At 42.8% G+C, this 13,659-nt stretch overlaps 2 protein-coding genes across 3 annotated transcripts in view; one reads left to right on the plus strand and one right to left on the minus strand.

The window, feature by feature from the left end:
* Positions 1–4,996: 4,996 nt before the first annotated feature.
* RMI2 (RecQ mediated genome instability 2) lies at positions 4,997–8,224 on the plus strand. Its single transcript, XM_075767539.1, has 2 exons — positions 4,997–5,357; positions 6,522–8,224. Exons 1-2 carry the CDS (start codon positions 5,087–5,089, stop codon positions 6,668–6,670), a joined length of 420 nt encoding a protein of 139 aa, XP_075623654.1. The 5' UTR covers positions 4,997–5,086; the 3' UTR covers positions 6,671–8,224.
* A 4,197-nt stretch (positions 8,225–12,421) lies between these two features.
* The window catches only part of LOC142604009 (uncharacterized), a 105,001-nt gene continuing 103,763 nt past the window's right edge, over positions 12,422–13,659 (minus strand). For both annotated transcript variants that reach the window (XM_075767753.1, XM_075767755.1), the window contains one exon: positions 12,422–12,703. In XM_075767753.1, the coding sequence (XP_075623868.1) occupies positions 12,688–12,703 (16 nt within the window). In that variant the 3' untranslated portion in view covers positions 12,422–12,687. The remainder of the gene's footprint in view (positions 12,704–13,659) is intronic.

The following is a 13,659-nucleotide window of genomic DNA, read 5'->3' on the forward strand; positions in this document are numbered from 1 at the left end:
TTGTAAACATTCAATTCTTTTATGAAGTGAAATGAAGTCAGAAAGACTGAAGGACTGAAGTCTCCTAGCTACTGGCTTCACTTCAGTCAGGATGAAGATCTAACGCTTTGGATGCCATTCATATTTCCTGTTTAAAAAGAGTTCTTTTTTTCTTGGTGCATGAGTTTGAATAAGCTCATCTGGAAGCCAGCTTTACAGACTATTTCCAGAGCAGCAAGCAATACTGGTAAAGACTATGATTAACTGTTGTTTTTTTTTTTTTTCTTTCATCATGTCATAGTCCTATTCCATAGAACACTCATTTATTTCAGTTACATACCAGCATATTTATAGCATGGAAAGGAATAAACATGTGACACCCACTTCTGCAGAATGCAACTGGAGCTCTCTAAGCATTTCCTCTAAGTATTCTTTGTAAATGAAATGAGTCAGCTAAGCTGGAGAGCATCACACTGTTTTCATAGGCTGCAGGCTACCATCAGGAGGGATGTCTGGTGTGTGACAGGAACTGGTTAAGTTTGCGTGACAGTAAGAGCAATGAAATAATTTCTCATGTTAAGACTGGCTGTACAAGCTGAGGTTTCTACCCTCTCTGAGGAGGTGCCTGAGCCAGATGCTGTTTTTCCTCTGCCACACACTGGGTGCAGCTGTCAGCTCCTGGCAGCTGCAGGAGGACTCTTGCCATAATCCTGTACTGATTCCACTAAGCATATGCTAACATGTAATGTACAGCATCTGGTTCTCAAGAAAAAAAAGAGTGTGAGAGGGTGCCTTGCTAATGCTTTACTTGATAGCATTTGCCACAATAGTTCATCTTATCTTAGAGTGACTCTCCTGCTGTTTTGATAACACTATGTGAGAGGCCAGACTCTTGGTGTTAGTAGTAGTAGTATGATGTCTGTCGCTCACGTTTACCTGCCAAGTCACTTCTAAAATGTCACTTATTCAGAGCTACCTGCTAACTAAAACTTGGGCAAGTTGGACCTGGAATTTTCCTGTTTCAGCATATGACTTGCCTGGCTCCAGGTCTTTTGAAATTGCTGGTTGGACATAATTTAGCATCCATATGCCGGACTGATCAGTCCCAAAGCATAAATTACAAGCAGCAGAAGTTCAAGTTAGGGATGCAAGTATGACTGATTTTCAACCCATTAATTCCAACCCATTAAGTCATTAATTTTAAATAAGTAATTAAATCCAGTGATGATGAGGTAGCCTAAAAAAATACCACTGAAGGATGAGGATGTTTTTCCAGACTTCATCCAGCACATCAGCATGTCTGCATGGCATACTTTATGCAGTACGAAATAAACATCAGGAAACAATTTAATTTTATATTCTTGTGATTGTTTCATACAGTTCTGTGTGCAGTACAGGAAAATAAGCATGAACTAGGATGGCTCTCTTAAAGGCAAAACTTGACAGTTCTTGTCTGTGGTAAAAGTTGTCCTTCAGTGAAGTTTCATATGAATACCCGGGAAAGGAAGACTGTCTCATATCCCTCTTCTCACTTACAGAGTAATGCATTTTTACTAAGTATTGTCTTCTTATGTTGCTTCTGTCGTGCCTAGTTCCCATATGCAGCTTCCTTTTACTGAAGTAGGATATAAAAGACACAATCGTATCACTTTGCAGTTTACTCTGTGATTGTGGGCAGCCAGCATCTGCACGAGACACTAACACAGAGCAGCACCTGCAAGCAGGTTGCAGAACAGAGGTGGAAGGCTGCTGTGGGCCTGTCCCCATCACACTCAAATACTCAAATCCTCTGAGCTTCTGGGGTGCCGCAGACAAGTTTTTCTGTCATACCTGTTTTATGGGTGTTTGTGGGCCATTCTGACATTACCACTATGATCCATCAGCTCCATGCTTTGTGACTTTTCTTCCATTCATCTGTGGAGCTTCCAGGTAACCATGTTTTGAAAACAAATATTTAAAAAATACTAAAATATATATGCAAAAAAAAAAAAAATCGATTACTTGGATTCCAAATTTAAAAAAAAAAAATCAAAACTTTTTTTTGAACCCTACTTAGTGACTTCTCAGTACTAGGAAAGAGAAACTGAGAAATAAAACTGAAGAAACTTTTCTGTACACATTAACTAATGGACTGGGACAGAGATCTTTTTTAAACTCTTGGGTAGGGTGAAAGACTGTAAAATACCAGAATTTCTGGCCAAGGCAAAGGAGGATTTTTCTGATTGTGTAATACCAGCCTTTTACCAAAATTAGAGGGGAGGGCAGAGAATTGCTTCCATTTTAAGCAGTACTGGAGTGAGAGTGTAAAAAGGTATGAGCTGGACAGAAAATTTTAAATTGCTGCTTCTTTGGAAATCTCTTTTCATGGAGATCTAGGGTCAAATTCTTTTCTAAGTTCTCTTGACACCGTACCAACAAAACAATGCCAGAGTAATTGAGGGAGACCTGGCTCCTGCTACACTCTGGGCTATCTTATCTATGTGTAGTCTGACCTTTTTTTACCCATACTGTGACAGCATCTCACATGCATGTCCGTGTGAGGAATAATGTCCTTGAAGACTGCTTTGAAGAAAGGCGCATATTGTAGTAGCCGGCAGAAGATGACTGATTCCTTCTTTTTAATCCAGCCAACCCAAAACTCTGTCTCACCCAACATGCTCTCAGAAAATGTTCTCAAGTTTAGTCCAGTATAATTTACAGCCTGCTGGCCACCAACTCATTGCCTTTTCCAACCATGTGCTGAGCCCTCTGCTACCCTTAAATCAGAGGATGATTGCTGTGGGATCATCTCCAGAATACAGTCTGTTGAGGCATCAGACATTTTTCCTGCAGCTGCAGAACATGTCTCCACGCTGAGCTGAGCCAGTTCTTGGATAAGACCATTGCAGATAGTTCAGTATAACTTTGCTTTCCAGTGGAAGATAAGGATTATTTTCTGGTTTAGGAATACAAATCCATTTCCTGGTGCAGATCAACAGTGCTTCTGCCCTTCTTCTCATAACACAGTTTCTTCAAGGAAAATCTTTTAAAAGTGACCTTTCAGTCTCTCCTGCAGATTACACTCTTATAGGGGTCTTGCCTTCATCTGTAGATTTAATGGCTTAATAAGCATTAGACCCTCCTATTATACAATAACAAATAGGAATACAATACTTTTATCAATATTTGGCACAATTAATTTTTTTTATGTGAAACTAAATATTGATGTTGTCAAGTGACTGCAGCTTAGGGACATAAATTACAAATATTCTCCTGTGAGCCTCACTCAGATTTTGCATTCATATACAGTAACCACCTAATGTCTTTCCATTCCTGTAAGCCATATGATTTGATTGCCAGATTACATGATTTTGTATTGTGCTTAGATGTCAGTGTTTTTATTGTTATTACTAATATTATCTTTTATTCTTACTGTAAATGGAAACAAAGTTAACTGCTTCCTTACACTATAAAAGGAATAAATTCCCATTTACAGAATGTCTCTAAACAGAAAATATCTCTGGAAAAAAGATATGCTGAATAAATAATTCATAACATGATGGGTGAGTAGAAAAAAGGTCTTTTGATGTATTTTGCTACTCAAAACAAAACTGGGTTTTTAAAATAAAGTAACTGGCTATTTTAATGGAGAACAAAATCTGCTTTAAAGAAGAATGATTGCAGGGGAGTCAGGTCTCTATGTAATTTTACCCATTTTGCACTTTTGTAGGTAACGCAGAACTTGTGAAATTGGGGAATCCATCCCCTTGGTTTTCCTGATTTTCTTCTTCTTTGTTCCATTCTCTTGTTTTGCCATTAGCATATTTCTTGGCTTATTTTCTAAATGAAATGTCAAGTCACCCACCCAAAGGAAACCACAACATTTCAAGGATTTCAGATTGCAGCAAAGTGAATTAGCCTGTCTGTAATATAAACAGACAGCAAATAAATTCTTAAAGGCCTTGGAATTACCAAGTCTTCCAGCTTAAAGCTGCCTATAGTTTCAGTGCATTGTGCTCCACATTTCCACCTAAGTATACACAATAAAAAGATACCCTGAAAGCATCCCTGGGAAAAACAGCATGTGCATTTTCTTTTTTTCTTCACAGAACCAGAGGATCTTCATCAACTGAACAGTAAACATTAAATGATCGTTTCTTGCCAAGTATAAAGTAATACCTTGGACAGATATCTAGGATGGCTCCAACAGCCTGGGAGGAGATGTGGGCAAGTCTTAAGACTTGCATATAGCATAAGCTTGGGATGGGGGCAAAGAGCAGGGTCACTTTACTCAGGTGAACTTGAGACACAGCAAGAAGTATTTTCTGCTCCAACCAAACCCTTGGATCAATTTTTCACTGGCTTTTGCACATAAAGGAGTCAACCATGAATTGAATTCAGGTGAAATGAGAACCAGCTGGGCTAAAACTCTGGAAAGGCTGTTAATAAATCACCGGTGGAAGAGGGGGTGCTGGCCCAGAGCTGCCTGGTGAATTGCACTTATTTTCAGCAAGTTACAAATTGCAGCTGTGCACGGGTGGCTTGTTGGGACCAGATAAACCACCTGGGAGTAACTGCTCGTTTGCAATTGCCTTCAAAAATAGCACACCTATGCCAAGGACTTTGTTATCTATGTAATTTTTTTGTTTTAACGCAGAAAACTCGTCAGCAGACGTGCTGGTTGCATGAGGCGGCATGTCCAGTTCTGGAGAACAGGGCGTTTGTGCTTCCCCCAGCCGCCGTCAGGTGAGCGGTTTGGCGGTGGCGCGGCGGAAACTCCGCCGAGTTACAGCGAACGCCGCGTTCTCTTTATGTGAAAGCAAAACACAGCGGCGCGGGGCACAAACAAGCGGACTCCTGCTCCCCAGCTTTGTGGTAAAGGAACGCCGCCGGCCGCCCGGAACGGCCCCGCGGCCGGGCTGTGGGGCGGGTCCCCGCCTCCCCCAGCGCTCCCCTCGGCTGCCGGCGCCGGGCCCGCCGAGCGCGTGGCGGCCGTTGAGGCGCCGCTAGCGTCTGGGGCGGGGCGGGCCGCGCGCCGCTTCCCGCGCTTCCCCTCCCTCAGCGGCTGACGCGCCGCGGGCACCGGCCTCCCCTCAGCCGCCTCGGGCCGCCCTCCCGGCGCGACGGTATGGCTGGGGACGGGCCAGGGCCGCCGGTGAAAGTGCTGGCCGCCCAGCTGCGGGAGGCGGTGCGGGGCGCCGGCGGGACGTGGCAGCTGGGCCGGGAGGAGGCGGGTCGGGCGCCGCTGCGCCTGCGGGCCGTCTGGATGCAGGGCACCGTGCTGGAGGTGGAGCGCGGCGGCGCGCGGGGCGGCTCGGCCCGGTTGCAGGACGGCAGCGGGCCCTTCACCGTGCTGGGGGTGGAGGAGGTGCCCAAAGGGCGGCCCTGCCTCAGCGCAGGTACCGGCCGCCGGCGGGGGGGCGGGCACTGAGTAGCCCTTGGGGGGGCACTGGGTATTGTAGGGCTCTTTCGCTCCCCGTATGTCTTTTAAAGTAATTCAGCAGACTTCCTCATGGCGCCCGTCGGGTACCTCATCTCAGGCCGGAGGAGCCTGTGGGAGGTGTCACGCCCTGAGCGGGGCAGGTACACGGGCGTGGGGCGCACAGCCCTTGCGGCCGTGCCCGGGGCCGGTGGGTGCCCCGGCACCCTCCTCCGTACGCCCTGGGTGCAGGCGGCCGAGAGCTATTGCGTGCGGCTGTCCTGGGTGTGGGTACACGAGGCGCCTCACGGCCACTAACGTAAATGTGCTTCCTGCACAGGGATGCTGGATGCTCCCGGTGTCTGAAGGCAGGAGGCTTGCAGGCCTGCATGCCCACTGGCTGCAAAGGGTGCTAAGAATGGTTCTTGCCTGTGTGTCAAGTATGCGTCTGGGGGGTATGCTGAGCTTGCACAGCTGCACGGAGGGCATGCTTTCACATACACCGTCATTCATAGCAGAGGTAGCCTGAAAAAGCTGTGCTGCTGTAGCAGCCACTGAAGGAGCAGCATGTGCAGAGGTTGTGGCTGTCAGTACAAAGACTTATGCTGCCTTCCCATGTGAGTTCCAGTAAGGAAAGGGCCTGTTTTCAGTTCTCCACAGTTACAGGAAATGTTTGATCAAACTGGGGTGCTGCAGAGAAGAGCTGTGAGTCTAGGAACAAGGACAGAGATTTTTCTCTTCCTTCCTTTCACCAGTACTGTTAATTCAACTGAAGAAGTGCTGGACTGCAGCATCACAGGATTTGTGGTACAAAATAGCCACACTGCTTAATTTTCAGTCTTCTGAATTGTCCGCCCTCCACTTGCGTGACAGAGGAATAGCATGCTGGTTTTGACTCTCACTGTATGTGAAAAATCTAGTAAAGTGTACTGTAAAAAAGCTTGTACAAATAATGAAGCCTTTTCCTGAAATTTAGTGCTAAGCAATCTTAGTTCCTTGAGTTTTCTTGCACGTATTGGCAGTTTTAATTCAAACTGGTTAACTACTTGGTTTTAAATATTTTGTTTTCTGAATTAAAAATAACATGAAAATACAAAAGTTAATTAAATTTCATGCTTGCTTGTTTTTGTTGTTTTTTTTGTAGGGAAGTATGTAATGGTGATGGGTGTCGTGCGGTCCTGCAGTCCTGAGCCTATTCTCCGAGCAATAAAGATGACAGATCTTTCTGAAAACCCTGTGAATGAGAGTATGTGGAGCCTTGAAGTGGAGGATTTGCACAGAGTCATCCCCTAGATACTTTTTCTTCTGCCTGAAATAATGAGAAATGTACTTCCCCCCCCCCCCCCTTTTTTTTTTTCGGTGCAGAACACTAGGCCATTCTGTATATTTGTGGTTTCAAATAAATACCAGTTACTCTTGATGTAAGCCCAAGAGAGAAACCGGGCTCAGAGTCAGGTAGAGGGATCTGTGCATATCTGATAATAATCACAATGTTAATCTCTTTTTATGACAGCAGATTTGAGAAACACTTATTTGATGGTATCTGAGTAACGTGTATGTTATCAAGAATACTACATACTTCCACATATGTTAGTTGCTGTTTCTAGGAACATGTGTTTAGTCAGTCATTCCTATAGTGGTGTATTCTTGGCAGCAGGAGCTGCACAGAACTTTTGTTACCAGGGTTACCACTTGATATGTGGAATGAAGGGAAAATGTGTTTCAGTCCATGTAGATTGTGGTTGGAAATAACATCTTCACCTGTGTTTTCAGTAATAACCATGTCAGTAAACTACTTGTAAGACAGATGTCTCTTTCTAACTGTAAGCAGAGTCTTGTATTTAAATACTTGTCTGGTTTCTGTGTTTCTGAAATACTGAAAGTGGTACAGTAATAACCGTGTGTTCCAGTGAAGTGAAATTAACTGAAAAGATGTCATGCAGGATTCCTTGGAATAGGTTCTCCAGGTTCAAGTTGCAAATACTTTCACCACCTCATGAAACGAGCTTGCTGTGCCTAAGTGCATTTTTCTCTTTGAAGATTACCTCTCTTGTTCCAGTGTATGCTATTTTTAGTTGTTTAAGTCATTCTTAAGTATATTTTATTTTTATCTTTCTTCTTCCTGTGGAAAAAACCCCCGAACTATGAAATCAAATCAGAAAACCTTAAAAAAGGTCTATTTCCACTCTTGTCTAAAGAGAATTTGAGTCCTAAAGAAAGCATTGCATTATCCATGTGATATGGCTTTGTAGTTTGGGACTATATTGTCCAGCAATTCAGTTATGTTAATTAGGAATGCGTATAGGAAGGGAGGATATTCTCTGATTGTACTCTGTACAATTTAAGACAAGAATCAAGTGGTGGTAACTGAACTTCAAAATTGTGAGATAATGTTTTCAAAGCATATGGAAATTAAATACTGTCTTTTAAGTAGATCTTTAAAGAGATCTTTACTGATGAAGGGCTGGATTGCAGAGTGGAATTCCAGCACTGAGTTTAGTATTCCAAACCAGACCACATCAGAGGCAGTTGTATAATGGCAGTCTTGTGCTCTGAGATAAGCATGCCAATGTTGATGATCGCTGATGAAATGCCAAAACACACAGAATATTGGCAGTCTGAGTTTATTTATTGTTTTTAATGCTGGGAAAAAAATCCACTTTTGGAATGCTGTAGCCTTTGAAATGATCCACATGGTCAGCATATTGGCTAGCAACTGTTTTTATCTGGCAATAGATACTTTTCCATCTGAATGCTTATGTCATGAACCTGAAGCTTATTCCACATAAGTTCACCTTGCCATGCTAACTAGGCAGTAAACCCCAGGAAATAAAGAGCTAAAAGGTCTGCTGCATCCTTGCTAGGATCAGTAAATTTATGGCAGAATTAAGTATGTCTCGTAGCCCCTGTCATACATAGTTGGTGGGTACACAATGTAGTGGCTATGAGGAGTGAAACTACTGCTAATCCATCTGGAAGTGATCCATATTCACTGGATACATCTGAAAAATTGCATTTATATAGGATTGGTTTATGTTGTATTTATGTTGGGCTGTATTGGATTTGTAGAGGATTTCTTTGCATCTTTTGCCACCCTCTCCCATCCAGAAGCTCATGAGTCAAAGCATCTGGGGTTTCTTTGCTCACTAGCTAAGAGTCTATTCCAGGCATAAGATCTAGATCTCTTCATTGCTTGATTTAGGGTGTTTCAATATCTGTCTGGCTCTGGGCAGTACACTTGATCTCATTGAAAACCCAGACATAAACTGTGGTACCAATCCCCTAGCAAGTTTCCTATATTTGATCAGTACAAGCTATAAATAATGCTTGGCAGTTGACTGGAAGGAGATCTGCTGCTGAACTGAAGGTAGTGCTTCAGAAAGGCCTGCAATTACCTTAGTAAACCAGTAACTTTTAAGTGTTTTAAAGCCAAGACTGGATGCTTTTATGACAGTTCACATTAAAAAGTGCTTTCCTAGGAACTCAAAGCAAAAGATGCTCTTAGCAAAGTTGAATGTCAAACTTTTAAACAAATTACTTTGATTGCTTTGACTTGGAGTTTAGCTGTGCATTTACCTAACAAGTGGCTGATGCTGCTTATGGCTGTTGGTGGCTTCTGTACCACCTAGGTTTGAGGGTCTAGCTGAAGTGCCTCGTGTCTGGGTTTCCCAGGAGAGAGAGGCAGACTCCTGTGGCAGCTCAGGACAGCTCTGCCAGCAGTTTGGCACCTTAAGGCTGTACTGAGTAGTGGGAATTCTCCTTTTTCCACATCTTAACTTGTGTCTCAAGTTCTACAGTGGAATGTGGGTTTGTCTGTGATTGATTGTTCTTGTTTCTGTTGTACAGCATGTAACTGAGAAGTTACAGGGTCAGGCTTTTCTAGCCCTGTCTTGTGGAGGAGGAGGTCAAAGCTGGGATCTTCTTCTAAAAGTACTTGGTATTTGGACTGTGAAGACGGCAGGAGAGTGGCTATAGATTGCAGAGAGGCTTCTGTGCCCCCTGTGTTAGCTCTGTCATAACTGGAACAAATCAGGATTTATCTCAGCACATACCAGTATCTGGGGAACTCACCTGGCAGAAACAGGAGGTTCTGTCTGTTTCAGACTCTCAGCCTGTGACAGATCCTCAAAACCTGAATTTTGATACTAAGTTTTGGGGCATAAGGGTTTGTGTGGTGTGCATAAATGTCTGTGAACTTTGTAGATGTGGAGTTTCTGTATATGATTTATAAAGGACGTGAGTTGTAAACACTAAAAATACTGACATTTGGAAGAATGACTTAAGCTCTCCATGCTCCTGCAAGGACAGCTGGGTGTGGGTGAGTGTGTTAAAGTGCTCTGATCTGCAGGAGTTACAGAGCAGGAATTCCTGGTCTCTAGCAAGCGGGGAGGCAAGATCAGAGGGCCATTTGTATTGTGTGGATGTGTAAATCCATTCAATGGATTTTATGCATTTTTTTCATGGGACAGCATAGCTTGTGTACTGCATTACCTTCATCTGAAGCATAAACATTTCGGATTACTTCAGTCAAGGTGTTCTAAAATGTGCAGTATTATCAGCAGTTGTATGCTACAAGTTTAGTCCTGATAAAGCCAGGGTAGTGCAGGGAAAAGTGCTGGTTTTGAAATACTGAAACTGAATTACCAACCTGAGAAATGATTCGGTCAAATCCTGCCAAGGGGATCCTTCCCAGAGGGATCACATCTGTGAGGAATCATAAACATACTGAAGTTGGCTTGAGGGATGCTTTTTGTGCTGAGTCATCATCTCATCTTGGCACACTTCCTGCAAGTGTGTCAGCCTGCAGCAGGCAGGGAGGCTTCTGTCCAGCCATCTGGGACAGCTGGAACATGATTCCCCACATCATCCTCTGCCACCTTCCTGTTTGACTTGTTTGCTAATATGAGCTGCCTTAAAAATGTAGCTGACATCTTGCTTCTGTCAGGCAGGGAGGGTCATGTATTATTTCCATTTTTTTTAATTCCCAAGATGAGCCATTACCATGCAGTGATTAAGATGTGCTTAAAAATCATTTGAATGGATGGCTTCCTTGGTTCATTAAAGGTTTTAGAAAAGTTAATTTGAAGAACCCCTTGACCTGTGACAAACTACTGCACGTTAGTTGCTAGCTACTTTATGAACAGGCATGAGAAAGAGGTTGCCTTTCCACTAACACCAGTGCTCCATCTGGCTCATAGGAAAGGCATAGCTGCCAATACAAAAAAAAAACCCAAAACCAACAGAGATTTGACTTTATTCATGAAAGCGGTAAGTCAATGCTGAACTCAAATTATGAACAAGAAATGAAGTGTGGTTGGGATTTTTTTTGTCTCATCTACGCCCTGCCCCGGTCATTATTCCGAGAGTCCTGTTCTGTATAAACGTTGCTTTGTGCAGACTTCTGTTCCTGGCCAGACGCAGTAGTTGTTGCCGTGGCAGGACCGAGCCGGGGGTTGCGGTTGTTGGCCCGGGCGCTGGCTCCACCTCCTGGCTGCTGAGCCGTGCAGCAACCGCCGCCCCAGGCTCCTGCTGAGCTGCAGGGGTGCACTGGGGTTCGCAGGGACGGTTGGAGTTCTGGCCTCTCACCAGTACCTAGGCGCAACCTGTGCATTCACATTATGCGGGAACATCTCGGGAGACATCTGTCAACGTACTGCACGCAGTGGTTGTAGTTTAAAACGTTTATTGGTATTTAAATGGCTTTATCACCTGTGGTATGTTATATGCAGCTTCTGGGAGACCCAGTATTGGCATCCAACTCGGTGTTGCTGTCTACAGTTAGCGTACAGTTAAACTCTTCCTGTATGTCTACATCCCTAACTCTGCTGCAGTTAGCCGCAATGTAAAGCAGCTCTTCTGAATCTTTTGCTCGCCTTGCTGACATTTTACTTTGTTCCTCTGTCACCTCAGTATTTTATCAAAGGCATTTGGTGTATGTAGCATGCACTAAGTGACTGGGGAGAAGATTATGCATTTTTTTAATCAGTAACTGGTACAAATCTTTAATTTTCGGAAATGTTTCATACAATTTCGGCTTCATTGTGAAACACCTCTGCAAGTAGGAAGTTACAAAATTACTACATGGGAAGACCTGATTTCTACCATGTTTTGTATAGCAGCACCTCACACTTCTGAGAGTCCTAACAATTGTAGGCATTTTTCCTGACTAGTGTGAGAATGATGTTTTACTTACAATTTGTATAAAGCAGGAGTAGACTGAAGCAGCATACACAAAGTAACAGGTCAGCTGCTATTTTTTGTCTGTAAGCTACAGGAGCTGTTTAAACCCAGCCAGTTGCCTTTATTCTTATGAATAATGGATAAAAATGTACTCCAGCATAAAAATAAGGCAGTCAGATGCTTATTAACATTATTTCATAGTTCAGAACACCATTATTTCAATGTTTGCATATTATGCAAAGACAGCTGAAGGGCATTGCAGTGTTACTGTTTACTAAAGAATAATTGCATTCCTGGTGCTGCGTGGAGGAATGTAATGCATTTTTTTTTAATCAATAGGCTTACAATATAGAAGGTAATGTAAGAGCTGAGACACTGACACAACAGTATCTCTAATACCTGCAGACTACTTTATGGGTAGGACAGGTGTCAGTCACCTCTTCCCAACATGTGGTGGGCGGTGCTAAAGACACCAAGGCAGAATGTGAAACTGGTGAACAGATGCCAAGAAGGCTGCTTCTTGTTTAACAATTACACTTTAATGAGGGAAAAACCAACCAGCATAAAAATAAGAAATTTATTTGATACTTTCAGTTATTTAACCTTCTTATTGTGTGTTGGCCCTCTTGTGTGTTGTGGCACTTCCCTGGAAGAAGGTCACTTTCTGCAGAATTTACTGAACAGTTGAGTTTCAGTCCTGGAGAAGAAAGGAGTCAGCCTCTGCACAGGTTCAAAGCCAATAAGCTGCTTTCACAGAGTAGCCCACTTGTACCAATCTGTGCTGGAAAAGACCTTTTGTCATCTCTTAAATGTATCCATGCTATGGTTCTGGGCTTGTGAAGAGGCAACTGCATGGGAGAGGAGTTTGGTGTTTTTTGTTTTAAGTAACCAATACTCTTCTGTCCAATTTCTTCTGGTTGATTATAGTTTGTCACTGTACTGAAACCATTCCTCTTGCCCTCAGCTGTTTCTGGATGAAAAGCTTTCCCTTTATACTATATATTCATAGTCCTAACATTAATTCACGCTTTTACTGTTCTTAGTATTGATTCTAGCTTGTCTACCTAAAATAGCTGTTTTATTTTGGGTGCTGAAAGGGTTCTTCCATCTTCAGGGCTGGTATCTGCCATTCAGAACTGGCTCAAGCTGAAATGAAGAAGAGATTAAATCCAGGTATGTGGTTAGTAAGAACTTATAGGATAGAAAAGAACAAGTGACATGTAATAAGAGTTGTTGTTATGCTCAATTACAAGAAATTTATGAAGGGGAAAAAAAACCCCATCAAATATTTCTGACATCAAAAAGCTGTGGGGAAAAGTATTCTAGCATTTCAGATACAGTTTTCTTTTAGATACACTACATTGAAAAAAGATGTAAGGTTCATCATGTCTGATGGTAAATCCTCATGGAGGAGGAGAAGAGCAGCATTATTACAAAAGCTTATGGGATCTGGCTAGTTTGACTATCCAGCGGAAGGTCCTGGACAAGAATGAGTTTCTAGAAAGTAGTGTGAAGGCAGCTATTGCTGACTGAAATTTTCTCTTTATTCTCATGACCTTAGATGGCTATCGGTTATGATGCGTGACTAGCCTGGCCATTACAAACTCTTTCACAATATCAAAGCTAATTCTGCCTCACTGCAGTTTGGTCTGTTACACTTCCTTCTCTTCAGTGTGTTTACATATTTAAAGACTTAACCCGTGTCTGTCCTCAGCCCTTCAATTCCCTGCTCTCCCATGAGAGACTTCTGGACTTTTCTCAGCTGGTTCACAACTTGACTAGAGCACGGTGTCCAAAAATGGATACATAAAATAAGCTGAACAGAGAAGAATTATTTCTTGTCTTAAATATGTTTATTCATGTGTACATCCCCAGTATATTTTGCTTGTTTAATAGCATGCTTTTACAGCATGTTATTAGTGTTAACTGAGCTTGTGATCCACTGTAATTCCAATCCCTTTCCTTAGAAATGGGACAATGTAAACTAGCAGCACTGGCTGACTTCAATCTTTTGGCTACCGAGCCATCTCAGATTTAATAAAATGTGTGTCTATATTTCATGTTCAGATGTTGAAGACTTTATAAAAACTATTGATGTTAAA

This window comes from Balearica regulorum, chromosome 15, assembly GCF_011004875.1.
Source record: "Balearica regulorum gibbericeps isolate bBalReg1 chromosome 15, bBalReg1.pri, whole genome shotgun sequence".
Taxonomy (NCBI): domain Eukaryota; kingdom Metazoa; phylum Chordata; class Aves; order Gruiformes; family Gruidae; genus Balearica; species Balearica regulorum.